Below are 27,655 nucleotides of genomic sequence, written 5' to 3'. Positions count from 1 at the left end.
ATAAAACAATATACACATACATACATACTTTTATATATATATATATATATATATATATATACATATACATACATACATATATATATATATATAACATTCGTTTAGCTTATCAACACAACATACTAGCCATGCAAAGGAACATTGTATTGTTTGCACAGTTTGTATGTAAAAGTAATATAGATGTATCGTACAATAGTAATCAGTGAATTGCACAGACTTCTTTAACGATTTGTCTTTTGTATGTATGTTTGGTGTATGTATATATATATATATATATATATATATATATATATATATATATATATATTTATATAATCAATAAATATCGGCGCTCTTTCACATAATATACTTACAGAGTAATCGTTTCTTTCTTTCATTATCTTTTTAATTCTAATAAAGCGTTTGTATTACACAATCGCGTTCTGGCAGTTGACGAACTTTCATCGAACCATCTGCTCCACATGAAAACAATCGGCCCGCAGAGTCCACGTGTAACTGGGTAACGCCCTGCACGATAAATGATTACATTATTATCCCTGTTTTATGCGATCAACTGAATTGATACAGTACCTGCCCTATATTTTTAAAGAAACTAGATCGTGGATGTTCACCAGGAAATGAGTAGAGAAGAGAATGGACGGTCAAACCCCATATCTGCGAATGAAATTTATTATTGAATATAAATGGAGTTGTATTTCTCTTATTATAGAGAGTCGTGATTTAAGAAAATGAAATTTATTTACCTTAATATCACCATCACCCGCTCCGCTAACGAAAAATTCTTCGTGCGGATCAAGGGCTAAACATTTGATAGCCGACTCATGCGCCTGGAATCTATGTCTCTGTTGTCGTTGCCGCACGTCGAATATGTTGATGTCGCCTTTTTTGCCGCCGCTAATTAATAGTTGATGTTGTGGCGCCAAGATCAACGCGCTGGCTCCTTGCTCGTGACACATGAAACCTTGACGAAACACAATCGGATAATTGCAAGAGAAATATCAGGATATCTTGTCATCCGTTCATATGCAAGTACAGTTATTTATACATGTGATTATTATTTGTACCTTGTACGAGAGATTTGTTTTGTGGAAGTAACGTGTCCCATAGTGCTACATTCCGCCCTTCCGAGCCATGACCGGCGGTAGCCACGAGACTGCATGCGCCGAGGAAGACAAAGTCTGAGGTAACTTTGCTGTGGCACTGATAGGTCTAAAATAATAAATTTCAATAAATAAATAGTACTTTTAATGATGGTTCTTTTAACACTTTAAGCGAGGTATGAAAGTTCTTACGAAGAATGGTCGAGCCGTTCCTTCCCGACACGCCACTTGAAACAGACTCAGATGACCATCGGAATCGGCCACGCCAAACTTGTTTCCGTGCTGTGAGAATCGTACGCGGGTCACCTTGGCGAAAGTGCCAGGCGCTCTCGGAGTCGCGACTGCCGTCTGATGTCCCCACTCCCATAAAGATACAGAGCCATCCTGTGATCCGGTCAAGTCTGGAGTCACCATAAAGAAAGAAAATAAACATGTTATATTATTGTAAAATCTTCCATAATTTTTGCAATCATGATAAGTGTCTTACGTCTGTATTCGTGTATGTATGTATGTCAAAATATAATAAGTATACTCACATAGCGGTAAGAGCGGATGGGAAGATATTCTTCTGATGCCGTCAATCTTGTGCTTTAGGATCTGTCGAAATAAAGTACAGATGGTCCATTAAATTTGCGAGATTGGAAACAGAGAGATTCGAGATAATATAAATTTCGAGATAATATAAATAAAAATGATACATTTATATAGTTCAGCAGAATTAAACTATATTAACTTGATGAACACAATACTGCGACAATATTAAAAGTATTTAATAACGCACATTTTTGGGTGTTGCATCAACGCAAAGTAGGTTTAATGGAGTTGCATAATGGACACGTAGCATGCGTTTTAAACATTGCAGCGAGTTTTTGATCTTGCAAGTAGTATTCAGCCGAGACTGCTTTTCGACCCACTAGCTTGCAAAGTTCTAACGTCGATCTCTAGCGGTTAGCGCGTCTTGCAGATGTTGAATTAACGTGTGGTGATATGTATATGAATGTGGTACGGTATATTACACAATAAAATATTGATAGAAATCAAGTTATCCAAGTTTCACGCGTTCTCGCTCCGAGAGGATGTGAGAAAAACATAATATCTAAAACTGGATACATTACTGGATACATCAGTGGAAAATTTAAACGATTGATTTGAAAAAATTTCAACAATAATACATGCATTTAAATATTCCAATATTCATTTACATTGTGTTCATTCATATTGTCAATTACATATAATTTACATTGTAATGTATGTACATTCTATGTAATACTTGTGATAAAAACAGTGAGTTTTCCCTATCAGCTGTAAATATTATATAACATCTATGAGAATGTAGGAGCAGATGAAACACTAGTGTTGCCAATTGAGAATATGATGATCTTAGAAACTTCCCTCTTATTATTATACTGATAATGTATAAGCAAAGAAAAATACAAACCAATGCACTGTGCATGTTGCTATGAGCTCTTAGACAAAACGATAATGGCTAAATGTTTCTAAAAACAGGCCTTACAGGTTGAACTGCAAGGTCTTGTTGAGAAGTTCAAGATACATCTGACTTGCAATACATCTAAAGAATTATTAAAAAATATGCAATATAATTTCAATAATTCTTAGATAATCTCGAATCTTTACATAACATGATCAAACGATATAAATTTTGTATACTATGTCTTTAGTACATATTACAGATCAGAAATATCTGCTTGTTACCCAAAAAAAGTTAAACATGAAATTTGCAGACTAGGATAGACTATAGGGTCTTGTTAGATGTAAATCTCACCGGCTTTAACAAGTGTTTGCTCCTATCGGCAACAAATTGACAGAAACGCAGGTCGTGGGAGCCAGGAAAAGCAGGCATCCCCTTCATCTGAGCGAGCGAATGAGCCGCCAGTTCAGTGACGCAGACCGAGTTAGATGTTAGGCAAGCATTGAACAAGCAACATTGTCTCCGTCACCACTTTTGTGCTACCCTATCCCAATACATCACATTCACAGGTTGCAAGGCTTGTCTGGCGATATGTATCTTTTATCCTTATATAACCATTAAAAGGAAAAGAATTCTATATAACAAAGTTGCTCTACAATTTGCTTAATTAACATTATAAGCTTTGACAAAAGCGTTAAAAAAGATATAACCATTGTGTATAAGTTAATGAGCTTTCTCAATTTTAAACACAAATGTGACAAATGAATTTTTCTGGCATTTATTGCATAAAACGAACAAGCCTTGCGAATCCAGCCGTATCCTGATATGTGAGACACAGTGCACATTTTTTGTCTCAATATATATCATGCAATGAATGTAAGATTTATTTATAGTCATAATCATCTCTTCTCTTTGGTGCAAAATACTGCTACTCGCATCAGTCTGAATGTAAATGCACAAGTATTGTCTAATAATATTATTATTTTTATATATAAAAAATGAAGAACAAAGAGATATTATTACAAAAGATGCGCTGTCTAGTGATGTCAAACAGACAAGTATACAATGTATATGCAAGGACTTGGTACACATGTACGATGAATCTTGGAAGATTCTCGGAATATTCCAGGTGGACAGTACACTTCCTACTTAAATCGACAAACATCCTTGCTCTATTATAAGCTTATTAAAAGTTTCTTATATAATTTCTTAGATTAGAAAATCCCTGTTGCCAGTTGTTACTTATAAGCTACTTAGGATTATTTATATTAATTTTGAAACTACTACAAATATTCTCTTAGTTATGACAAATTAAGCTCTCTACATGTGAATTAATTAACGAATCTGCAATTTTTTGCGCGATAATGATTAATTGTACATTTTTCACACTCACACACGCACATGTATATTATAATAATCTACATTGTGAGATATATATGTGTAGTGAGTATAAGTACACTCAAAATAAAAGTAAAAATATTACTAATACAAAAAATTAAATCTAACATTTTAGAGAAAAAATAAAATACATTTTATCTTACTTAGCCTTGGGATTAACTCAACATTCAAAATGTTAAATGTAGCGTAAATATATAGATAAAAAATTAAAAAGTAAATTAAATCCTTTACATAAATTAATTTGAATTATATTTACAAGATTTAAATGTTTCATCTTCGACTTATCATTCGACATTATTAAGATTATCACAAGTTCTATTGAAACATTTAATTAATTTTTGAAGAAGAAAAAAATTATATTTTATATGTTATAGAATTATTTGTACCAAAAAAGCAAAGGAAGTCTTGATAAATGGAAGTAATGCAACATTATTTAATATATAAATTATGATGTAATTAAAAAAACTTACCACACTCGCGCCACGTCCACTCTGACTGGCTATACCTGAATGAGGTTGGGGACTGTTCGTTTGAGGACTCTGTGCCAACAAAGGACGATCTGCTGCTGTCTACAAATAAAATGTTTAATATAAAATATAAAATTCACTTGCGTTAATATAATGGTATTGTGTGTGTTAAACCATACCTGTATAACTAAGAAACTGGTTGGCTGTACAGGTTCTGGATCAGGTTGTTTAGTCAAGTTGATAATATCGAATTCGCATTCATCTTCCAGCCACGATGGAAGTTCTAGGAGTAGGGAAATGTTCATCTCTTGCACTTCTCGAGGTGTAGCAAGGGCCATTAAACCTGGATTTACCTATTTACAGTCATTGTATATATATTAGTATAATTGTATATATATTAGTATATTAGTGTATTTTTCTTATCTAGATAAGATATTATATATTCGAAGCAATTCGAAAATTTGTTTAAAGATTTAAAAAAAATTTTTAAAAAATGTTTATTTAAAAAAATTAACTAGATTTAAAAAAGACCTGATTAAGACAGAAGGCACTGATGCTATCTTGCTCCTTATGAATGATTCTTACTGGTTCCGGCAGGCTTGTAGTGCCACTATCGCTACCTTTATCTTCTCCAGTTCCACGATGTACACCATCAACAACTGATTGATTACTTTCAAGTATTGTCGATAAGGATCTTCGTTTTCCGAACACTGCGCGAATGAAAATATCCTGTACCAATTCTTGTCTAACTAAATAACACCACAGACGGTTAGTAGGCGCCGCGGATGCCAATCGTGTACTAAAATCATTTAGAATATTTTTCTGTTTAATATTTCTCTTGTCGAAATTTTTAATTTATTAAATGTAAGATTTCACCTATACTTACTTGAAGGGAGTATTTCCTTTTTCCAATAACGATCGATACTTGTGAATGGCTGGTTTTCCAGGCGTAGGAGAGGGATCCGGCGCACATCCGGGTATGTAAGTTGCTGATGGTGGGCCTCTGTGTTCCAACTCTTCGCGTAAAGAGTCTTGCCATTGTGCAACAATGCCCAGTGTACCGTGAATTAGCGGACTACTTACGGGTAATTCTAAAATAATATATTATTTTCATTAATTTATTACGTAATTTACTACGTTATCGTGTATTAATAATTATAATTTTAATCGATTCAAGATATTAATTTCAAAATATTGGAATTTATGTACCTTGCATTTCTATGCCAGCGATGGTCAAAAAGTCTTGCAATTGCTGTTGCAGTATTTTAACTATCGCTAATCTCATCACGCTCCAACTGTATGAATTAGAATTACTATGCTCAGTATTATCCTTTGGTTTGTTCTTTGGCTTCGAACTCGTGTCAAATACGTCTTCTTCATCGTCTGTGGAATCCAAATCAGACACCGCAGAATCGGAAGAATCATAATCAATCTCTTCTGCGTATTCAGTCTCTATGCGTGGCTGCAAAAATACTTATGCTTATAGTTGTACAAAGGTGAAATAAATAGAGATAAGAAAAATAATGATGTGACATATACCTTCATGAGAAAATAAGAAATCATGCTCATTTGTGGTGAAACAAATTGTTCTCTGTATGTAGGTTTATCCTCTTTCATATTTGGCTGTTGACCCGTAAATTGTCCCAATAGTTTCATATTCAGCTTGACGCGTTGTTTGGTCAACGACGTCATGGTATTCCACATTCCGCTGGCGGTACTTTGGATTTCGCTCGTCACACTATCGGTCCGCTCGACGCTGTTCGTGTTACCTCCCTTGAAAAGAGACACAAAGAAATATAAAACCACAATATTCGAAAAGATAAAACCCACATCGCACAAAGATCAATATACCTGGCTACTAGTGGTGCTCGCTACGCGCAATAGCTTTTTAACTCCACCGCCAAAAAGAGAAGACCATGTGTTATTATCAAAATGCTGTCCAACTAGTCTATACAAAATGTGACTGTCACAACTTGATAGCGCATAAATGAACAGGCTCATGTATGTTGCCACGAAAGCTTCGCAAAGCAAAATATTTAATTTCGGAGTATCCTCGTCTTTTTCTCGAGCAAGCAACGCGCGTAAATTTGTCACACCCGGCCATTTGGCAGGCGAGGTAGTTATGCATACACCATCATCCGTCGAATAACGTCGATGATATTTGTTTGAAGCTACCAAGTGACCACCTGAGGACGTGTCTACTTCTGCGACGACTGGGAAACTGAAACACAATTAATGTATAAATCAGATCTTTTCTTGGATCTTTTTTGTACAATAATTAAATTAATGTATCATAATATATAATAAATTAATATATAATAATTAAAATTAATCAACTTAATCATAAAATAAAATATAGCTTACCTTTCTGGTTGGTGATGCTTCATAACGAATGTGTCTGAATCACAAAGTGACTGATAAATACAAGCACTAAGCGCCACTGCTAGATCTCTCATGATAAATACTTCGCAGTAATGTGTATTTCTATTAGGCATCGGCGGATTTCGTAGCTCTACCAATGTCTGCAGCATATCATGTGCGAGAGACTGCAAGAAATAATAACGTAGGATTAGATATCGATAGAAATAAGATAAAAGGAAAATAATATAAAGATTTTAACTAACTTGCAGATGTCGAACTGGGTCAGCTACGACAGTTTTATTGCAGGCAACGCTGGCACTTAATAAAGGTAACGTAGTAGGGAAAGGAAGGGGACTGAGCAATTGCTGTTGAGTCTTTTCCTGTTGCAATTCTTGCAGCAAGAGTACCAATTCCATTCTTACTGATGCTAGGCCGCCACCCGATGCCCCGTGCAACGAACAATACGATAATAAAGTTCTTAATAATGTTTCATTAGCTGAAAATCACAAGATATTTATTACAATTTTGTTTATTATCTATTTTTTTAAATGTAATATTAAATGTAATATTATATTATTTAACATACGATTTTTAAAATAAATTAAATATAATTAAATATAAAAATAAATTAAATTAATTTTAAATGCAAAAAGTTCATATTTTTAAGGGATTAAATGACATAAAAATAAAATTAGCTTAACCTTTTAACCATTTTTTCCTTTTAACAGCTCTCTGCACTTTCGCTTCAAAGTCCAACTTCTCCGCTACTAATATTTGATGTAAGGTTGGTTGTTCACCGGGCTTGTACGGTGGTACATCATCAACCATACCACCCTCGTCTGAAAATTGTTCTTCTATTAATATCGCTATCGATTTTTCGTAATTTTCAAAACTGTTGTCAATATCATTATGATAACAGTTATGTGTATACAAAATAAAAGAAAATTACATTCTGCCGCGTTGTTCGCATCCCCGTCCGCGTTAGTACTGTAGCTACATAGCTGTCTCAATGCGTCTACCTCTCGTTCCAACCATACATATAGTTGATATCGTAGCTGACCTCCATCTACCTCGAAACCAGTTGCTAATGTAGATAATTCTTCCATCAAGATTTTCAAGCAAGCTACGAATTTCAGTTGTTGTGCCATGATATCTAATTGACCAGCTGATTTTGCTACATCTAAAATATAAATGTTTTTTAATTAATAATCAACACCAAAATGTAATTTTTCAAAAGAAGTTCTTACTGTTATCGATTTCTAAATTATACGCATTATCTGGCTCTTTCTTATCAAGTTTCATAGTCATGGGAGGGCTATCGGCATCCTCATCCTCACCGGCATCATCGTCCCAGTTCAATTCTAATTTATCCTCCTCTATGCGTTTGGTACTCTGGGACCAATCAAACGACGGTGTATTCCAATCGAAAGAGGTAGCAGTTTCTGAAAACAATATTTTTCTTTTATAGTTAAAATTCTTTATATTTTATAGAGAATATATTTTATGTAGAATAATAATACGTACCTTTATTATTGCTTACTCCATTCGATTCACTTCCCCAATTAATGATACCGGTATCTATTTGAGTATCTTGAGTTCTAGATTTACTTGGACTGTTTAATAAACCTATTGAAATAGAAGAATAATAACAATATTTTTATTCAAAACTTACAAATTGTCATACACACTATATATATATATTTACTTACTTGGAGAGTCTTCACCGTTTGTTTCCATAACTTTATTAGGTAATTTGGACAAGACTTCAAGAGCGAGAGCTGGACAGCCAGCTTTGAAATGTGCGTGTGCTGTTGTGAAATACAATTGCCTCTCCAATGGTGTAATACTATCTTCCAACATTAACTGTTTGTCTGGTTGACTTTTTGTTTCTGTACCATAACTGAATCCAGAGATCACCACCGAATGTCCTTTCTTCTTATCTTGTGCAGTGGATGCAATATACTGTCTGATTAATAATGGATGTGTACGAAGATAAACATAAAAGTTGAAGACATTTGGATTCGCTACAACGAACAGACAAAATATTCATTGTATAATTATTATATAATTATTTCATATGTATGCAAAAATGTACAAAGATATAAATTTACCTGTTGTTCCTTCTGGTTTATCAGATTCATCATTATATTGCGGATGCATATGACCGACATTGGTCAGAAGCAAAGTATTAAGAGAACCGGAATAATCTTTCAAGAGCCATAAAGCCATGCTACGTAAGAATGGATCAGGATGCACTCTACTCATATCCTGATTTTGTCCATCTTTATCGCAGCCTAGAATCTCTTCATACAACAATCTCCTCATATTAGGAGATGATGTATCGTTTTCGTAGAGTCTAGCTATCACCATCGCGAGTTGAATATCATTTAATTTATTTAGACATACATCGATAGCATCTTTCAGCGCACCAGCCAGTAAAAAGAACGCGGCTGCGTGTTCGAATCGTTGCTTCCCAAGAAGAGCGAAAGCGTTTTTCAATGCCGCTTTTCTCCATCGGTCTTCGGTGAAATTATTCGAGAAAAAGGTAGTCATTCGTTCGTCTCGCTTGTTTCTAAATAAACCCCACACTAGATTTTTCTTCTTCATCGCCAAATAATAAATAGCCGCGTCTAAAGGATCTTGATTAAGCTGAAAAGCGGCCTTCGCTATTTTCTCCACGCATTTCTTAAGCACCGTATTGCTTCTGATCCACCAGCCTACACCGAGCTCCTTCAGCACAGACCACTTTGGTTGACCTTTAGCATAAGATGGGATTAATCCCAGCAGTTCCTCCTCAGATTCAGAATGAAATGCCCATACGAGGTTGTTCGATGCGACGCCTTGTTTCTGAAATTGCGCCCGTTGAGCCAACGGCAAACAACGTATCAGATAGTTGTAATGCTTCATCGCTAGAAGAAATCTAAGACCGCAGTCATCCAATGAATCAGTGGACACGGTTTCGCCATCCGGAATACCCGTTAGATTTTCCTTCGCAATCGCGCTCTTGGCCGCGTCGATTGCGAATCTCTCTGCAAAGTCGACATTACACGTCGACACGGTATCCGCCAGAGCGAGCAGATGCATTTGATCTAAACTGGATAATCCCGGGAGATGAGTATGAGTCAGGAGACGTGACAGCAATCTCCCTTGTCTAGGACCGAAGTGAGATATCCCTTGCCTCTCTGGCACCGAGGATCGCCGATCCTTTTGCCGTGAACAATCATAATCCTCTTCCAGCATATCATCCAATGATTCTCCCTCGTCCAGATTGCTGTCAAATAATTCATTGTAATCGTGTTTGTCCTCGCTTTGTTGATGCGGTAGATTGGTTTCCTTATCGGCCATTAACAGAGTCCACAATGGCAAGGGTGAGATGGATGTGATTTCCGCGTAATCCAGCGTCAATTCTTCCGGAATCTGTGTGGTCGAACCTCTCGGTTCTAATGGCGACGTTGTGCCCACATAGCTTACCGACATCGTCCTCGATCGCGACCAATTGCGCTGCTTCACCAGATTCTCATCATCGGCTCGTAAGGAGCAGGAACTACCTATACATCGCACTAGATGCGCCAATATAGCCTTCACCCATCTAATCTTGCCCGAGTTTAATAATTCCATCAACTGTTTGGGATGATATTGTGGTAAAACCGGACAAGCTATTCTCGACGCCTCGAATAGTCCGTAATCTGGCATGTAATCAAAGCTCAAGTTCTCATTTTGTATACCGCGCTTCTTCTTCGCGTCTAACATTGTTAGATTGATGCTGCTAACACGTGACAGATGCGGCATGGAAGATACGTTCGCCAATCGTCTCTGGGATGTCTCGTGCGCTAACGTGCGTAGATCCTCATCACGCAGATTCCGACTCGCCTGAAATTCATCGGATTCCTGATGCTGCAGATTCGAATGGAAGCAATCGTTCCTCGGATTTGGTTTCCATTGCGAATACACGTGCATCTCGGAATCCATGCCGACAACTAGAATGCCATCTCGTACCCAGGATATTTGCATAGGCAGAGGCGGCAGACCGTCCGCCGTCGTCAGTTCAATCTTGCGCAATTTCATCCATCGAATTTCATCGACAAATTGCGGTTGTGCTAGAGATGAAGTCTTTCGTAATATCGGTCTGTTATTACTCTGGGATTCCTTCATCGCTTTCATATTAGCTTGCGCCAAGTCCGAGCACACTGGTGTGAATAACATAATCTTAGAACCAACACCGACAGTTAGAATGTGCGAGCCGTCTTCTTTCGATACCCAGTCGAGTTGCACCAGATGCTTTTGTGTGAGGGGGCACGTGTTACCGTTCTCTATGATCGACTTTCGTAAAGATTGCAGGGTACTGAACGATGGGACCGCTAACAGACCAGCATTTGACTTCGTGGAATCTCCGTTTTCTCCATTTCTCGAAGATCTTATATCTTCGTGACTAAGAGTCTGCAATACTTGAGTAAGCCGTTGCTTCTTCTGCAAAAATCTACTGTCATACAAATAACTAAGATCCAAATGCTGATCTACTGGTATTCGCGGCAAATGAATATTTTTCAAATGAATCGTATCTTCCAGAATCCATTCGCTACCTCCTGTGCTCTCGCACTCGTATATGGCAACGCAGAGATTTACGTAGCGCGAGTCTGGATCGCTCTTTGTCGGACGCGTAAACGATTTCCCATACTTGTAGGCACAGGCGATGCGTCCGCTATAAGCCGCGCTTATGTTCAACGGTTGACCAGTGATGTCGATAGTCGATTCCTGATCCTTTCTGATCATCTCCCACTCGCACCATTCATAGTCAAGTTTGTCGTCTGGTCTCTTCGTCACTTTGCACTTCCAAAAACGTACGGTGCTGTCGCTACATGCCGTTACAATGATGTACGGCGCAAAGCAGGCAGGGTATATTGAGGAACTGCTTAAATGTCCCGCCGCAGGTGCAGCATGAATTACCTCTACTCCATCAGGCAACGGTAATTCCTGTGTGCAGACTTTCGTGGTAGTAATGAGAACGTGACTATTCTGATGTCGACGTGGCAGAAACGTCGAATCCAAGTCAGCCTGACTTTCGCGACGACTTCGACCGCCACCAGTTTGACTAGCTCTGCGCGATCGTCTACCTTCCGCGTGACCTAATCTACCAGGTGTGCCTTCGTCATCTTCATCTTGAACCAGATGAGAATCTGGCACGTACATCATTGAACCCGATAAACCGGTGGTTTCTGGTTGTGATGCTATCACCAATCGCCACATGTGCACGGTGGTACCCTGTTGCGTTCGTTCAAGAACTACTATGTAGAACGGTTCCTCGAAAATTGCCGATTGCTGTAGATCCACCATGGCGTCCAATGTAGATTCCATGAGTCCTAAATCATTGTTAGATATATCGATACCAGATTGTTTTTCGTCGCTTCTCTCGCCCGTAATCAGTTGCTCTTGAAAGACGTGAAGAAACTGTGTGTTCTGCCAATCATGAGTAGCATCGGAGATAGCGTCCAGTTGTATAACACATCCCGGTCTCGCAGTTGATTGCTGAGATACTATCTTTATTCTATCATGGATCGAATGTCTGATACCATCGTCCGACGACATGTCCGTCGAGAGGCTGGCCATGGAATCCATCATTCGACTCCTTCTCTCACTGATCGACACTTCTGCCAGTAATGTTCTGGCGTCGATAACAGCTTGATAGACTCTCAGGCATTCTCCATCGCTAGCTACAAAACACGCACTAGGAGAATTGGACAGATTGCCCAACGTCGTGCTCGGCAATAATGTCGGAATCCAAGCTACATTACTGAACGCTGATATCTCAGGTGAATTGATACGCGCCAATTCGGAAACTCCGCCACTCTTCGACAGGGGCCCCACAGCATCTACTCGCCATAATATCAGTTCACTGCAAAAACCGGTAGACGACATGATATCCTTATTCTTAGAGATGTCGTGCTTGCCACTGATGTTTTCATTAGATCCCGCCGATTGTGTACCAGAAAATTCGGGTATATTATGATGAGAAGTTGTCACAAGCAAAGGTAAAACGGGATGGCACGTGATGTCGTTTACACGAAAGCGATGCCCGGAAGCTCTACATGCGTGTCCTATACTCAAAACCTGCGAAAATTTTGTTTTATCCGCAAACGTCAACTGCCACAAATTCAAAGTACCGTTTGAATGCTTCGACACCATGGAAACGATCGGACTAGGATGGGTCAATAAATCTGCTTCGTGTCCGTTTTTATTACTCTCCAGTGCATTAGATTCGGCTTTCGTTTGATTTTGATCGTCCGTAGTTTCTATATTTTTCAATAATTCTTGACCCGCTTTTGAGGTTAAAGTGGATTGTTCCTCATCTTGCTCTATGAGGCTGGGTAAGGGTGTCACAACTTCGCTGGGCTCGCCTGGTTTTGTCGATGACTTTGCAACCTCGCGGATGTTTAATAACGGCCCACCAGAATTATGAGAATACATCGACACATTGTGGCTCATTGTCGATGCATCGCCGAGTGGGAATGCATTCGGAATACGAGTGGAAAAAGAAATTTGCGCCTGTCGAAAAGATCCAGGATGATACTCGTCCAACCATTCAATATGCCAAATCAAAAAACTCCCGTCTATCGGATGTATTGAGAATAGCAGATCTGGATTATGATGCCAGTCGCGCAGTAGTGTTTCTATTTTTGTATCTAATGAATCTGGAGCGTGATTCATAGTGGATGTTGCATCCGTTGCTATCGAATTAATGGAAGTTGTATTGCTGTAATAGAAAGTTGCAACACGTTTAAAAATGTTAAATATAAATTATTTCTTTTTTGTGTAAATGAAATTATTAGTTTTATAAAAAATTAATAATTTCAAAATGTTGTAATAAATAGAATAAGACATTTCGAAAATTTACCTGAGACTTGGATGAGAATGCACACTGTGTGCCAAACTGTGATGAGATGAAGTAGTATGTGCAGTATGGTGTTCATCACTACTGTGATCTTCTTGACTCATTGATCGGCCACCAACGGCTGGCTTTTGAACCGTTTGCAGTCGAATTCCCTTTTCTGGAAAGAACATTGTTATTATTATTGACAGTTGCATTTTTTTCGACAATGCATCGAGTAAATTCAATGCATACTTGGTGTACATTCATCTTCAGAATCATGTTCTACATGTTCAGCATGTTCTTGATGCTGTAAACCTTCTTCTTTTTCCACTACTTTACGAGTCAATTCTTGCAATATGTTTTCGGCTTGCATGGTGAAGTGCATTTCTTTGTTATTTAGCCAATGTAAGATAAAATTCGGTTCTCTTTCAGGATCTCCGGTAATTAGACTTGGTACTAGCGGTATATCTATAACATGAACGTATACTATCCACTGACGATTACCAATATTTCAATAATATTAAAAACAATTTTATATATAAAAACAGTAATTTAAAATTGTAATATTAATTGTACATAATCGTATACGTAGTGAAAATTATATTATTAAATATTATATATTAATAAAAAGAAAAAAATAGGAAAGAAAGGAAAAAGTTCTATATTATTTTATACGATATAATGTACATATACGATATAATATTAATCAATACTATACCAGTTTCTGCATTGATACTGGCTGCCAAGTGAAAATGCATTCCTGGATAATGACCAGAAGTTTGATAATTATTATGAAAATCATGTACAGAATACGTAGATGGAAGCGTTGGTAAAGTAGGTGCTGTATGACCAGCCTGATGTTGCTGTTTAGCGTGTCGCCGAATATGAAAACATGTTCTATAAACAGAATTTTTTTTGTGTTATCATTATTTTATTTCATAAGAAATGTATTTCTATATAAATAAAAAATATATTTCTCACATACTTCATATGTTTTAGTCGCTGCATAAATCGATGTTTATGCATATTATGATGACGATGTTTGCCATGATGACCATGTCTATCAGAGCCTTCAAATTGACTCATATTAGCTAGACCTTCAATCTCTGGCGGTATAGTTTCTGTCCACACTCGACAAATGTTATCGCGACACGAAGTGACCAACATATTAGATACAGAGCCCCTGATTTATAACAAAAGAAAAATTATTAAGATGTTTCTTACATTGTTTAATATATGTATATAAATCAATTGTTGACTTTTTTTATTACAAAGGATTAACACTTTAGTGTAGTTTTTTAGCTAACTTAAAATTCATATATTTTAATTATTACATTTTAACTTAATTCATGCATTTTAATTTATTCTAGAATGTAATAAACATATTTCTGCATATTTTCTATAGATAATACAAAATTTTTATAAAAATAGAATATTTTACTGCCTCATATCATGACTCTTTCATCGCAAAAATATTGAAAAGTTTCATATGCAACTTACTTTGGCATATATTTACTTGTTTTGCGCCAAGATAGATGTGTTACAGCGCGTGGGTGTGCAACATAAACAAAACTAAAATTGTCACTGCCTATAGACTGAGAAAAACTTGTATGATCTATGCTTTTTGCTGGAAAAACTGGAAACAAAAAATAAGCTATAATAATAACTACTTATAAATATAACATGTTCTTCATCATTTGATATAAATACATACATTGCTTGTTTTCAAACCATATTTTCACTAATCTATCATTCATTCCCGTTGTCGCGAATAAAGTACCATCAGGACTAAAACTCATAAGATGAACTGGTGTAGCAGTACGACATTTCCACACACAATTCCATCCGCCTGGATCATTTGCAGCCAATGTGTCTGCAGGTCCAGGACTCTCAGCTTCTCCAATTGAGAATGTCACCGCGCCAGCTGTTAAAAAATAAATATATATATATATATATATATAGATATTAATGGGTAAACTAAAGTTGTGTTTCTCATCACAACAAGATGCACATATCTGAAATATAAATAAAGAAAGCTGAATATTTATAGCATATCTAATATCTTAATAATAATAATAAAATAAGAAATATAAAAATGTCTTTTGAATCATATTATCTATTTTTATAAAATTATATTATATAAATGTTTTAGAATAATAAATGTATATTTATATTATACAAAATGTCTAAATTAAAGTATTAAATATGGCAAATAAAGATTGAATATATGAGCATGTCCACTACCAAAACACATTTTGATCATTGTCTGTTAACAATTACATTATATATAAATAAAATCAAAATTCCAATATAAATATATAAATAAAATCAGAATTGCAATACAGCATCAGTTGCAAAAGCTCCTAATTTGACAATTATGGTGCAAAAGCAATTTTGTTAAAGATAGTTTATTGTGAAAGGATAATTCTGATCATATTTGTTTGCAAAATGCATTTGTTTCAATCCTCTAATTCTCAATTAAACAAGATATGCAAATGATTGCCTTTCATAAGAAATTATGATGCAGTGCAGTGGCAGAAAAAGCTATGATATATTAACATGCCAACACTGTATGTTCATTCTCAAAACGAATGAACTCACGATCCTGAGAAGTATTTGCCATTATATTATGATTGTTTCCAGTTGTGCCGACTTCTTCTGTTTGTAATGTTTTCGGCTTTATGGCTGTAGGTAATATTGCTGTATGAAGTAATAATATGATAATTCGAATACTTAAAAATATTAATAAAGTATTAAATATTTATAGAGATGAATATCTATCTTTTTAGTTATACATATATGTAATGTAAATGAAATCATATTTTTATTATAGAATTTTTTTTTTAACACAAATTGTATTTTTTTAAAATATGTATTTTTATTTTTTGAAACAAACAATTCGCAAAGAAATAAACTTACTGTGTTCTTCTTGAAATGGCATGATATTTTGATGCCATAACTGTAACAGTTCGCCACCTGTTAATAATCTTGTTCCTTCTAAATTCCATGATAAAGAAGTAATAGTCGATTCTGTTTGTAGACTTCCTGTTTGAACCCATCTATATTCTAATTGCTATAAAGGAGATTTGATAAAGCTGCTTTAAACCTTGTCTTATATAATTATTTAAAAATTTAAAATTATGTACAACAAAGAAATATACTAATACAAACATGTGAACAAGTGCTGTGTATAAGAGGTGTTGGCTCAAAAATGCACACTTGATTTTCATATGCTGCAGCAATTTTTCCTGTGTCTGTACTACAATCCAGACAACTAATCCTAATATAATTGTGTACAGCTCCAGGAATTATTTGGACTCGCTCAAAATTGTTGGCCAAGATCACAATATTGCATCCAGCTGCGTATGCCTAAGTGAAATAAATAGAATTATAGTTAATTTAAATATAGAGTTAAATTGAACAATTTTCAATTTTCTATATTTTTGCACTGTTTTCATACATTATTGCTTTTATACTTTTATCATATTTAACAAATTTTTGCCTTGCATAGAGCACATTATCTTAGCATTGATGAAAAAATCAAGTTCTCAATAAAATCTGACAAATAATTGCAAAACAAGAAAGATCAACAATTTAATTTTCCGCGATACGTCAATACAGCATATATAAAACAGATGTAACATATATAGGACATGACAAGTATATGACGTTTCTACTGAAGGAAATGGTCAATTCAAAGGAGAGGCGGACGGAGATATCTCCTACGTCTTTATACGCCTCAAATCAAAGTGTCATTTGATCAGCTGACTTCCATCACGCAAGAGTACGCATTTTTCGTCGCGCGATCGCTTACGAAATTTCGTACAACATTGGCCGTAAAGGCCGTCTAAACTAATCACGAGACGCGCTAATCGGTGATTTCGGTATCACCAAGGTAGACTCACGGTGAAGGAGATTCCCTCGACGGAGCCAACGGCGTAACAGCGATCGCCCGCATTGCAGGCGCCGCTCAGTATCTGATGACAATTCATGTTCGCGTGATTACGCGCGAGGCATTAGATCATCATCCGGTGAAAGGGTCGGTCGCTCTCGCGAACGAAATCTCCGCTGATCGTGCTGTCGCTAACGTTGATCGGACGTCACTCACCTCGACTCGAACTCGAAATCGGCCTACGATCCCTGAGAGATGCGTCTCAGATTGACGCAACACGATAATCGGACGACCGCGGTGCGGCCATCTTTAAATCGATCTTTTCGGGACGCATTCGGAAATCTTGCGTAGGGTGACGCAACGTTGGACTAACTGACCAATCAGGACAAAGGAGGAGCAAAGGTTTCTGCGTTCTGATTGGTCAATTAAATACAGTTCTACCACGCGGGTAGGATTTATGTACGCACCATCGCAAGTGACATTTCTTAGCGCGTAGCAGCTGATTGATTCATTGAAGGCGGCTCTTTCAGAGCGATAGTCGCGCGCGCACATCGCGAATATCAATGTTGAGAATGCTAACGAAATGCTCGAAATTGATATATGCTCTCGCATTGATATATGAGAAAGATGTATGAATTATGAGATATAATAATATAATAGATTAAAATGTGCACAGATTATCATTTTTTAAATTGTAATGGACTCGTTCTTTTATTTTTTATACTTTCTGTTCTTCCTTTTCTCTCACTGCATAGCTTGAAAAATGAATTTTTGTTTCCTGCACACATAAATTCTGTGCATATATTTTATTAGAATTATACATACGTTTTTATATTATTAATACTAATTATAATTTGTATAATCAAATATAATACAAATTATTATATAACATAACCCAGGTGGAACATGAAACTCATAATGACATCATTATGATGTCCTTCTACCTGGAAAATTATTAGAAAATATCAATTTATATTCCTCAAATTTGTCTGTGGATCTAGAATAACATCAAATTAATATAATAACAATATTAATAAAAATAACAATTATAACAAAATTATAATAAAAATAATTAGTGAAGTATTAGAAATTAATGTTGGAAGAAAAAATTAATCTTGAAGCCAAGATATTATATAATATAGATATTTTTTTAGAAACGCTGTGAATCTAATATGAGGCAGGTAAACAACACGTGCATCGTACATTAATGTAATATATTGATGTAATATATTGTAATATAATGTAATAAACTGTACATACATTAGAACACTTTTGCGTGTATATGTACGGCACATGCCACGTCAAACGCAAAACAAGAAAAAATACATATTAGCTATCGAGCGACAAGCTTCTTCAGGGAAAAAATATTCATCGTACAATCATATTGATCTTTTGTTATTAAACGCGTTCGTGCTATATTTAGCAATGTCTTCCCGAACCGTCTTTCTCATTAAAGCTAAGGAATATTCATGCAAAGTGCATCGAAACGTCTATACTTTTCATTCAAATATATAATAAATAATTACAAGCTTTTGATTCGACTGCAAAAAAGACATCAAATTCGATCAATTCTCATTCTGTGTAATTCATCGAGAATAAATATCTCATTTCGTATATTTAAATTTGCATGAGACAGCGACGCGATTCCTTATCTTTCTTTTAAGAAACCAACACTCGGTTCTGTACGTGTCATTAATTGCGACCAGTTGATAACAATTATGAAATACATTGATACACATACATATACGCATGATGTACATGTGTTTCTAATTATGTAACCGAACGGATGCGTAAAAGATTACCGCAACTCACATTGAGGCATTATACAGATTTTACGTTATACGTATTTTATGTAGAATAAAATAAAAATGTTTGCATCCGTTAATAATGTTGATACGTACTTTATACACAGTGATATATAAGTATCCGACATAAGGATCCTTTTAACAGATCCAGAATCAACAAGTACCTCATGTATTTTTAGACTCTAATGCTTATATGTAAGGATTTCGCCGATTGTTTCACTCTCAAAGAAATGAAATTTCCAGATGTACTATATATACTATATTAAAAATGAATGATAAAAATGCGCACGATACGCATTATGCGAAATAAAAGTTAATGAACAGAATTAATCTTCACAGTTCTTCATACATATGATATCCATAAATTTACATAAATATGTGTATTCATATATTTCCCACACAGAAAGAAATTTGAAAATTGCAAAGCTCTATTCTTTTCCGTAGATTAAGAAGCTTCGCAGCGTTACAAGATAATTCCCATCGATTGTTTCTCGAATCCATCCATTTTTTAAGATCTTTCAAGTAAATGATCAGCAGCTGCGATAATTCGTTATATGTCAATTATGTTTCATTATATGTCAAATTTCGCTTTTCATTCTAGTCTGAATCTGAGATGATAGAGATAGTGTCTACGAATCTACGAGATAAAAAATGACAATAAATACATACGTATACATATGTGTATACGCGCGTGGGTCGGTGCATATGCACGTGTATATATTCGCCCACATAGATAAGAGAGTACATAGAAGCACAGATATAAAAACCTAATAACTGCATGCCCCGACGCATGCTCCGTTTCGGGGTCTGGCTGGGGTGATATCCAGTCGGGTAAGAGAGCTTCGTCTGGTAACGCCTGCTTCGCGTCGATCATTACCTGGCGGAGCGCGAGCCCGTCGAAGACGCTGCCGAGCAAAAAGATGAGGGGTGCTTTCCCCTTTTATCGTTCAATTTCTTGTCGATACGTTTCTCGGCATCTCGAATACTGAGGACACCTCCTCATCGAGCCAAGTCCATGTTCGTAAAGCGAGGGGAAATTTATTGGACCCGGGGAATACGTCAGAAGCTCGACCGGCTTGGCTCGGGATAGCTCGGTGGCCAGGTCCAGGCACTTTTATCAGCGATTAAACGGCGGTTGGCCTCGACTGCAACGCCGGCCTTGGACATCGGTGACCACGTCATCGTCGGCATCCCCGGAACACACGCGCGTGTACGTAGAGACGATTGTTCGGTATCAGTGTGCGTGCGTGGTGAAACAATACACACCACCTGTGGCATATATCCTCGTCGTCGTCTTCGTTATATTTACGTTGGTGCCTGCAATTACATGTTACATTGTTACATTCGGCAATCGGGATCGTTCTCACCTCGCGATATTCTTCAGAAATGAACTGACATCGAGACTGAGGCCGGTGTAATCTCTCGGTGATTTCGATCGACGAGACTATTGCAACAAAAGTGCAGATTAAGCACAGTGTAAATATAAAAAATCATAAACCGCATTATGTCAAATTTTCATTATTTTATATGCATTCGTAGCATATGTGAAGAAAGTAAAAGCTCTATAAGAATTTACCTTGCCTTAAAGAATTATATAATTAGGACACAATTTATTTTTATTCTGAACTAAAAATATGATTTGATTGTTCACATCTTTATACATCTCTATTGATCCTCTATTGATTAGAAAAACACCGAAATTACCCCGGTTCCAAGTCTCGTTTTTGCGGTCGATTACCGGTAATGTATGCGCGAGGGACTTGAATGCGTAAAGGGTCGACGGGAATCTTGATGAATTAATATCAAGCCGGTGATCACAGAGAGAAAAAAACGAGAGAGAAAGAGAGATAATAAAAGAGATAATTAAGTCTAAAATTATCGAGTGCATTCGTATCACTTAGGTCATAAACAACGCACGCATCTGTTACGAGCCCTTTTGTATACATATTAAATAATTTTCTAATACATTCCATTATGTAAATTTTCGATAAGGTAATTAAATATTTGTGTGATGTTAATTTAATTAAGAAAAGCTCTGCAATCAATTCGCGCATAAGATTCTTTGATCGAAAGTATGATTTTAATTGTAAAGGGCTAGAACGCAAAGACGATAATCGTCGTTGTTGATGATACTCGTTGACAACCGATTGGATGTCCACATCGTACCAAACTAGCAACATGGATGAACACGAGAAAAACCTGATGACAGGGACGCTGGAACAAAGGAAAGAAGCTTTCAAGGAGGACGAGGAGCTCATGAGGGAAACGACGAAATTTATTAGCGAAGTGATAGAGACCGCTACTACGGAAGCCTCGAAAAGAAAAGCTCAGTCGGAGGTAATGTGCCAGAACTCGCGAGTTATATTCAAATAGAAAAGTTTCATAGTTTCAAGTGTATAAATCGAAGGGCAAACGCGCCATTAATGAGACCAACTACTACTATCAAACTATATCGCGAAGATTGGGCATACAAAATTTGCTCTTTGTGTTTCAGGGAGCTGATATAGGAGAAGGTAAGTAAAAATTCATCTTCGATTATTCGATTCGTTTACGAGACTCAAGTATCTCATTTTTACGAGGCTGAAATATTCGTGATTGACTCGCGTCGGCTATAACGAAGGAAAAAGAAGGCAGATATAAGTAAAGCGGTAAATATTATATACTCAAAAAAAGAAGGTAGGCAAAAAGCAAACGAGGAGAGATGATTTGATAAGTGCGTAGATTGCTAGATTGCTAGATAGACGCGTAAAATGACTAAAAAAATATTTATAGATATTAATAAATATATAGAAAAGTAGAGATAGAATAAAATAAATTCGTAATTGATTAGATAAATGTACATTTAAATCGGTGAGTAGAAATATACTCATGCTCATGTAATATCTCCGCTGTTGCATGCATGAGACGGGAAAATATATAAAGAATAAATTATATCGTATAAAGAAAATATCAAGGTTATCATATAAAAGAAATCGATACATCATGAACTATTCAGTTTTTGTCATTAGTTACAAGATGCTAATGAAACATATGTCATTAATATTATGTCCATTTGAAAAAATATCGATAAATTTAATTCGCAAAAAAGGCCAAAAGCGATTTGTTAGTCTTAGTATTCGGTATATAATTTTTTTTTTTACATTTTTTATATTTTCTCGTATCATGAATAATGACAGAGATATTTCAGATCGTCAAGTTGGGTAAAACACCCTAGAGCTACTTACAAAGTAGAACGCACAATTATAATTATCTTTCGAGATTGATATTTATAACATACTGACTATACGTATACGCGCGTGTGTGTGTGTACAGGCAGTAGATTGAAGGGTGGCGATACCATCGCTGGATGGAACAACCGAGCGCGTGGATTCTGCAATCGTATTCTGAATGCCCTTTGCCCATGCTTCACCAATCATGGTAAATCGTAGAGCGATTCTACATGTAGTGTACGTGCCGCAACACGCTACAAACTCTCCTTTACAAACAAGTAGTTTTGCAAAGCGCGTTTACATCGTTCATATCGCTTCACCATTCAATCAGATTGCAGACATCCTCCCACCATACCATCTACAGATGCGGAGAACGAGTCGACCACGATCAATCCCGAGAGCCGATGCTTGTGAATGATTGTTTTTATCGCTTCGCCTTTGATTAGCGAAGTTTTTACAGCCGTGTTGGGCATTATTTCTCATCTGAAACGATAGCCATCGAATCGTTATTAATTGAACTCCTTGATAAACCATTCAACATTCATACACATTTACATTTCGATATCTTGATGTATATGTACTTACACAGCATTAGAGTCATCATCAGAGATGCCCACCAAAGAGATGTCGTAAAATCACATCATGACACGCATCTCCCATGCAAGACTGTGTGACTGTCGTTCAACTATCATTTATAAATTCATCGGATGATATCGCACTTAGACTTCTCTCACAACCGGATTTGTTCACAAATCAGTCAACAGATCCGTAGAAATCCGGCATGTTTCATCATCGAACAATAAACGCAACTGGAAATGATAGCTTGCGGAATAGATTGCCTAAAAATAAGATTTAGAGAATTTATTATTATAAAAATAATTAGAGAGTTTATCTGAAAATAATTAGAGAATTTATTATCACAGTTAAATGTCAAAATTTATATACATTTTGAATATTTTAAATCTTAAGAATATTACTTTTGACTTAACTTTTCAATCAACGAGACTTTCATTTTCTAATCAAAGAGTGATTACTAAGAAAACTTTTCATCATAATTTGATTAATTTTTTATCTCTTTTCGACATTTTAAAGTAAGAAATAGGAGTCGATTAAACTGTGATAAAATTCAACCGAATCAATTTGTGGATCAAAAATATCATTTTACATTCATTCTTTTTGATATTTTTGGTTTTTTGAATTGAATTGAATTAATCAAAAATAACAGAAGAAACAGAAGAACACACAAAAGAACTGGAAAAATGCAATCGCAGTTTTTGCAGCGTTAAATTATTATTTATGCTTATTAGATTAGATAAAGTATAGAATGGCAATGAAGAGAAGAAGCTTCATTTTCAAACATAAATGGCCGTTTTCAGAAATGCATGCTAATTGTGCATCCCGAATCTGTGGCGTGAGAAATGGCGTGAAGTAGCAATGATCTTTACGATCTGGCACCACTCTTGCATGCTAAGAACATTAGAGGATGTGACAAGAGAGCGATGCATAGACAATGGATATGTTATTCTTTTCCTTTAGAACTGTTCGCCTGGACTCCGTACCGGTATCGCTTCACACGACCTTAACCGTTCGATGACCTCCGGATTTCCCGTTCCGCCGCAATTGATGCATATTAACAAAACTAGGATTAAGCTCTTTCCACTGTCAATTCAGATCTTTCGCGCGTCACGCGTCTTTCAAGCCACAACTGAAGACATCTGTCACGTATCTATTTAAAAATGAACAAAATCAACGCGACTCTGTAAATCTCGATGGCTGAGGATACTGTCATTTATTTGGACATTAATCGTGCATGAACACGAGAACTATCTTAGCGTACAAATTCGAAGTTGCGTCGACATATGCCCGAATTAATCTTTCTGATGTCGCGTGAGAGAGACGAGGGTTGAATCTGCTACTTCGGCTGTTGTGTAGCCGAATGTGAGAAAATCTACATTAGTGTTCAATGGAAGAAGTAATTAATTGTGTAATTAATTGAAAGCGTGTACTTCGTTTTGCAGCGAACTGCGACGCTTTGGACAGTTCGATCGAACATGGCAATAGTTGATTTCTTGTTTCGTTCGAAATTTGTGTCATTTTAATTATTATGCCTTTCGATTCTACAAGTATCCTGGCAGTAATGTCATGTGACTGATATAGTTCCTGTCTCGCGTTTTTCAAATATTAAATTTACTTTAATCAAACGTATATAAAAAAAATTTTCATATATACAAAAAAAGATGTGTAATATTTCAGTCATTTAATATTAATATTTCAAGCATCTAAATTTTTCTTTGCACTAGTTGACAGAATGATGATATGTGTATATAAATTCTAGTTTTATATTAAATGAAAAGGTTGAAGAATTAAATATATATTGAAATTTATAAATGACATAGAATATGTGTGAACAGTTAAAGAGATGAGGTATAGACGTGTATTATGCAATTGTCAAAGTTTATGGGAAATAATCTTGATCTTTCGAATATTTCACAAAAACCATATCGTTACCGTCTATTTTTATTTATCGATTTATGATTGATTTAACATGTCTAAAAATACAACACAATTTTTAATTGATTCGACTAATTGAAAAATATTTAATTGGTTGCATCTATTTAAATTTGAAGACATTAAACACAGCAATAATGCATGTGATTATAGATAGAAAATTTGTGTATTAAATGCTATATATTTACGTGTTTATATATCATAGAGTGTTAAAAACAAGAAATTAATCGAACATATGGCATACTCCATAATTTGATCAATATTAATTTTGACTTGAAATTTACGAGAATTCTGTTGAAGATAAGCAATAGCAACGCTATTACTGATATCGCTTGTTAGGCACAAGAGAATTGGATCGATACCGTTGGTATGAGACTATCAACAAAGCGTGTGTCATTATCAGATCGAATGTGGATGAGCGATGTCATTGTATTTATTTCACTCTTCCCGAATCTGTAAAATCAAATTGTCAAAGAGATTATTCGGATACAAATCACGTTGTACATAATAGGGGAATTAATCGGTTATGAGAATGAATTTCAATAATCGACGTTTTAAAAGTGCTGTGTGTTATCCGTACTCATATTGAATGTACCTGTGTTAACAACATTATATAAATCGTTAGAAATTTAATTGTATAGTCATCGTTATACAGGATATTCTGAAAAGAACGCGATATGATAACAGATATTCGGAGTAAAATTTAAAATTGAATTTTCCTTGATAAGAATTATTCGCACCCATATGAGAGATAGAATTGTATGATGAAATTTGTATGACAATATGATGAGATATCGAGGCTCTGTCTTTTTTAGAATATCCTGGTATGCAAATCTCTCTGCGCATTGAAAGAGGGTCGGCACAAATTGCACAGGTCGCGTGGTTCTCGGCTTCTAATAACGTGCACCACTACAACTATGTTTAGCATGAACTGACGATGACTGTATCTCGACGTTGAAACGTCGACGGGACACCGAAAGGGTGCCGGAAAGAAAATCAATATATCCATGCGGTTTTGGCTATGAATCGCCATTGCTGGGAACATATATGCCGCCTACGTACCATTTCGCTGGCGAAATTAAAAGAAGTGCGAGAGTCACCAAATGTTCGTTCGCGCGCCTTTGCCTTTCCCTTTTAATCGTTCATCTGTATGTGCATATCTGAATTTAAATTCATAGTGTGCAAGAGGCATGCTAGGAGGTTGCGAGGTCCAAACATATTTTAATTTTGCGCACACATATACATATAAATATATATATATATATATATATATATATATATATACACCACACACACACACACACATTTACACAAGCCCATTTTAGCAGTAGGTTGTCCCTGATGATAATTTGCTAAATGTTCTCGTTCGTGTATTTCTGAAAACAGAGAGAGAGAAAAAGAAATTGCGAAGAAGTACTCTTCACGTTGCCTATTTAGATGTATAGAGGGGTCAACAGTGTATTATGTATATCTGAGACAAGTGACAATCAATCCATATGTGGACGTAGAATTGTCGTGATATATTATATATATAAATACAGATTGTCGTGATATATTATATATATAAATACAGATGTATAAAATTTAATATCGCGAGAAACTTTTTTGCGTTACTAAGAAAAGTACTTGAGATATATATATACGTATAAAAGAGAAATATATTGCGCTTTATCTTCATACATCTATCTTTATACATCTTTCGTATCGCAAATTGCAAATTAACACAGCAGCTGCTATTGACGGGTATCCAATTATCAGAGACAAACACAAACCGTTGACAGACTTATATCATACTTGTGAAAGTATTATCCTGAAAGCGATGTCACTTATATAAATACACAGAATAAATATTTACTTTGAAAGAAATAATATGTAAATTAATTTTTACCACATGGATTCCTTAATTTCTCTCCTTATTCCTTTATTTTTTTAGGATAGAGATCATATTTTCATTTGTGTTTAAATACTGGTATTTATTTCTTGCATTATCACAAATGTTAATATAAAGTAAATTATGTATAACATACATATTTACGTAATTGACACAATTACGTGATTGATATAACTATCTTTAATGTCAGAATGATTGCTATGGCAACGTAAACTGTAGGTTTCAGTTTCAAGGTAGCTTCGTGCGACATAGCGCATTTCTATGGATTGATTTGATGTAAAGTGAAATAATTTGGATAAACTTAATAAAATAAACATGAAATAATTAGAAATAAGTTTTTGTAGAGAGTTATGTGTTATAATATATTTTTCTGTACCAAGTGAGACTTTAAACTCTAAAAACTCTAAAAACGGTAAGTTATAATAATTATGATATATAAGGAAGGTTTGAAATATTATATACATGTGTAATTTAATATAAAAGTTATTTTATATCTTTATATATTCAGAACGTACATGTGTAATATTGTAAAATTAGCATAACGATTGTAATAGGAAACGTAAAAATCTGATTACACGATGGAAGTACCGTATTGTGTACAAGAGAAAAGCGGAATTCAAAGAACAGAAAAAGCTACGGAACAAGATAAAAACGATAAAGAAATCGATATCCATAAATATTCGGAACCATGCATGAAATCAATAAAGCGAAGCGACGTATTTGAAGAGCC

The 27,655-nt window shown here is 35.6% G+C and overlaps 2 protein-coding genes across 6 annotated transcripts; one reads left to right on the top strand and one right to left on the bottom strand.

Annotated features, from left to right (window-relative positions):
* Positions 1-96: 96 nt before the first annotated feature.
* LOC105252696 (dmX-like protein 2) lies at positions 97-17,815 on the bottom strand. Of its 5 annotated transcripts, none has more exons than XM_011260213.3 (32): positions 17,526-17,815; positions 16,792-16,989; positions 16,540-16,693; positions 16,222-16,320; positions 15,335-15,544; positions 15,121-15,256; positions 14,606-14,803; positions 14,339-14,517; positions 13,873-14,088; positions 13,645-13,798; positions 8,867-13,503; positions 8,465-8,779; positions 8,280-8,381; positions 8,003-8,197; positions 7,705-7,935; positions 7,457-7,594; positions 7,019-7,251; positions 6,759-6,940; positions 6,246-6,615; positions 5,934-6,167; positions 5,604-5,856; positions 5,281-5,485; positions 4,926-5,193; positions 4,574-4,747; positions 4,398-4,496; positions 2,884-2,970; positions 1,637-1,697; positions 1,293-1,501; positions 1,065-1,209; positions 744-961; positions 571-654; positions 97-507 (listed from the first exon to the last, which is right to left on the bottom strand). In XM_011260213.3, the coding sequence occupies exons 1-32, from the start codon at positions 17,610-17,612 to the stop codon at positions 391-393; spliced, it is 10,188 nt and encodes a 3,395-aa protein (XP_011258515.2). In that variant the 5' UTR covers positions 17,613-17,815; the 3' UTR covers positions 97-390. The 5 variants fall into 5 exon arrangements, with proteins under 5 accessions (XP_011258515.2, XP_011258516.2, XP_011258517.2 ...); XM_011260214.3 differs by having other exon boundaries at positions 16,222-16,305; XM_011260215.3 differs by lacking the exon at positions 2,884-2,970.
* A 2,205-nt stretch (positions 17,816-20,020) lies between these two features.
* On the top strand, positions 20,021-24,740 carry LOC105252698. Its single transcript, XM_011260219.3, has 5 exons — positions 20,021-20,527; positions 21,410-21,654; positions 21,812-21,830; positions 22,630-22,734; positions 24,063-24,740. Exons 2-5 carry the CDS (start codon positions 21,469-21,471, stop codon positions 24,107-24,109), a joined length of 357 nt encoding a protein of 118 aa, XP_011258521.1. The 5' UTR covers positions 20,021-20,527; positions 21,410-21,468; the 3' UTR covers positions 24,110-24,740.
* Positions 24,741-27,655: the final 2,915 nt, after the last annotated feature.

This window comes from Camponotus floridanus, unplaced genomic scaffold, assembly GCF_003227725.1.
Source record: "Camponotus floridanus strain SB8 unplaced genomic scaffold, Cflo_v7.5 scaffold115, whole genome shotgun sequence".
NCBI lineage: Eukaryota > Metazoa > Arthropoda > Insecta > Hymenoptera > Formicidae > Camponotus > Camponotus floridanus.
This window is presented reverse-complemented; position numbering and strand designations above follow the sequence as displayed.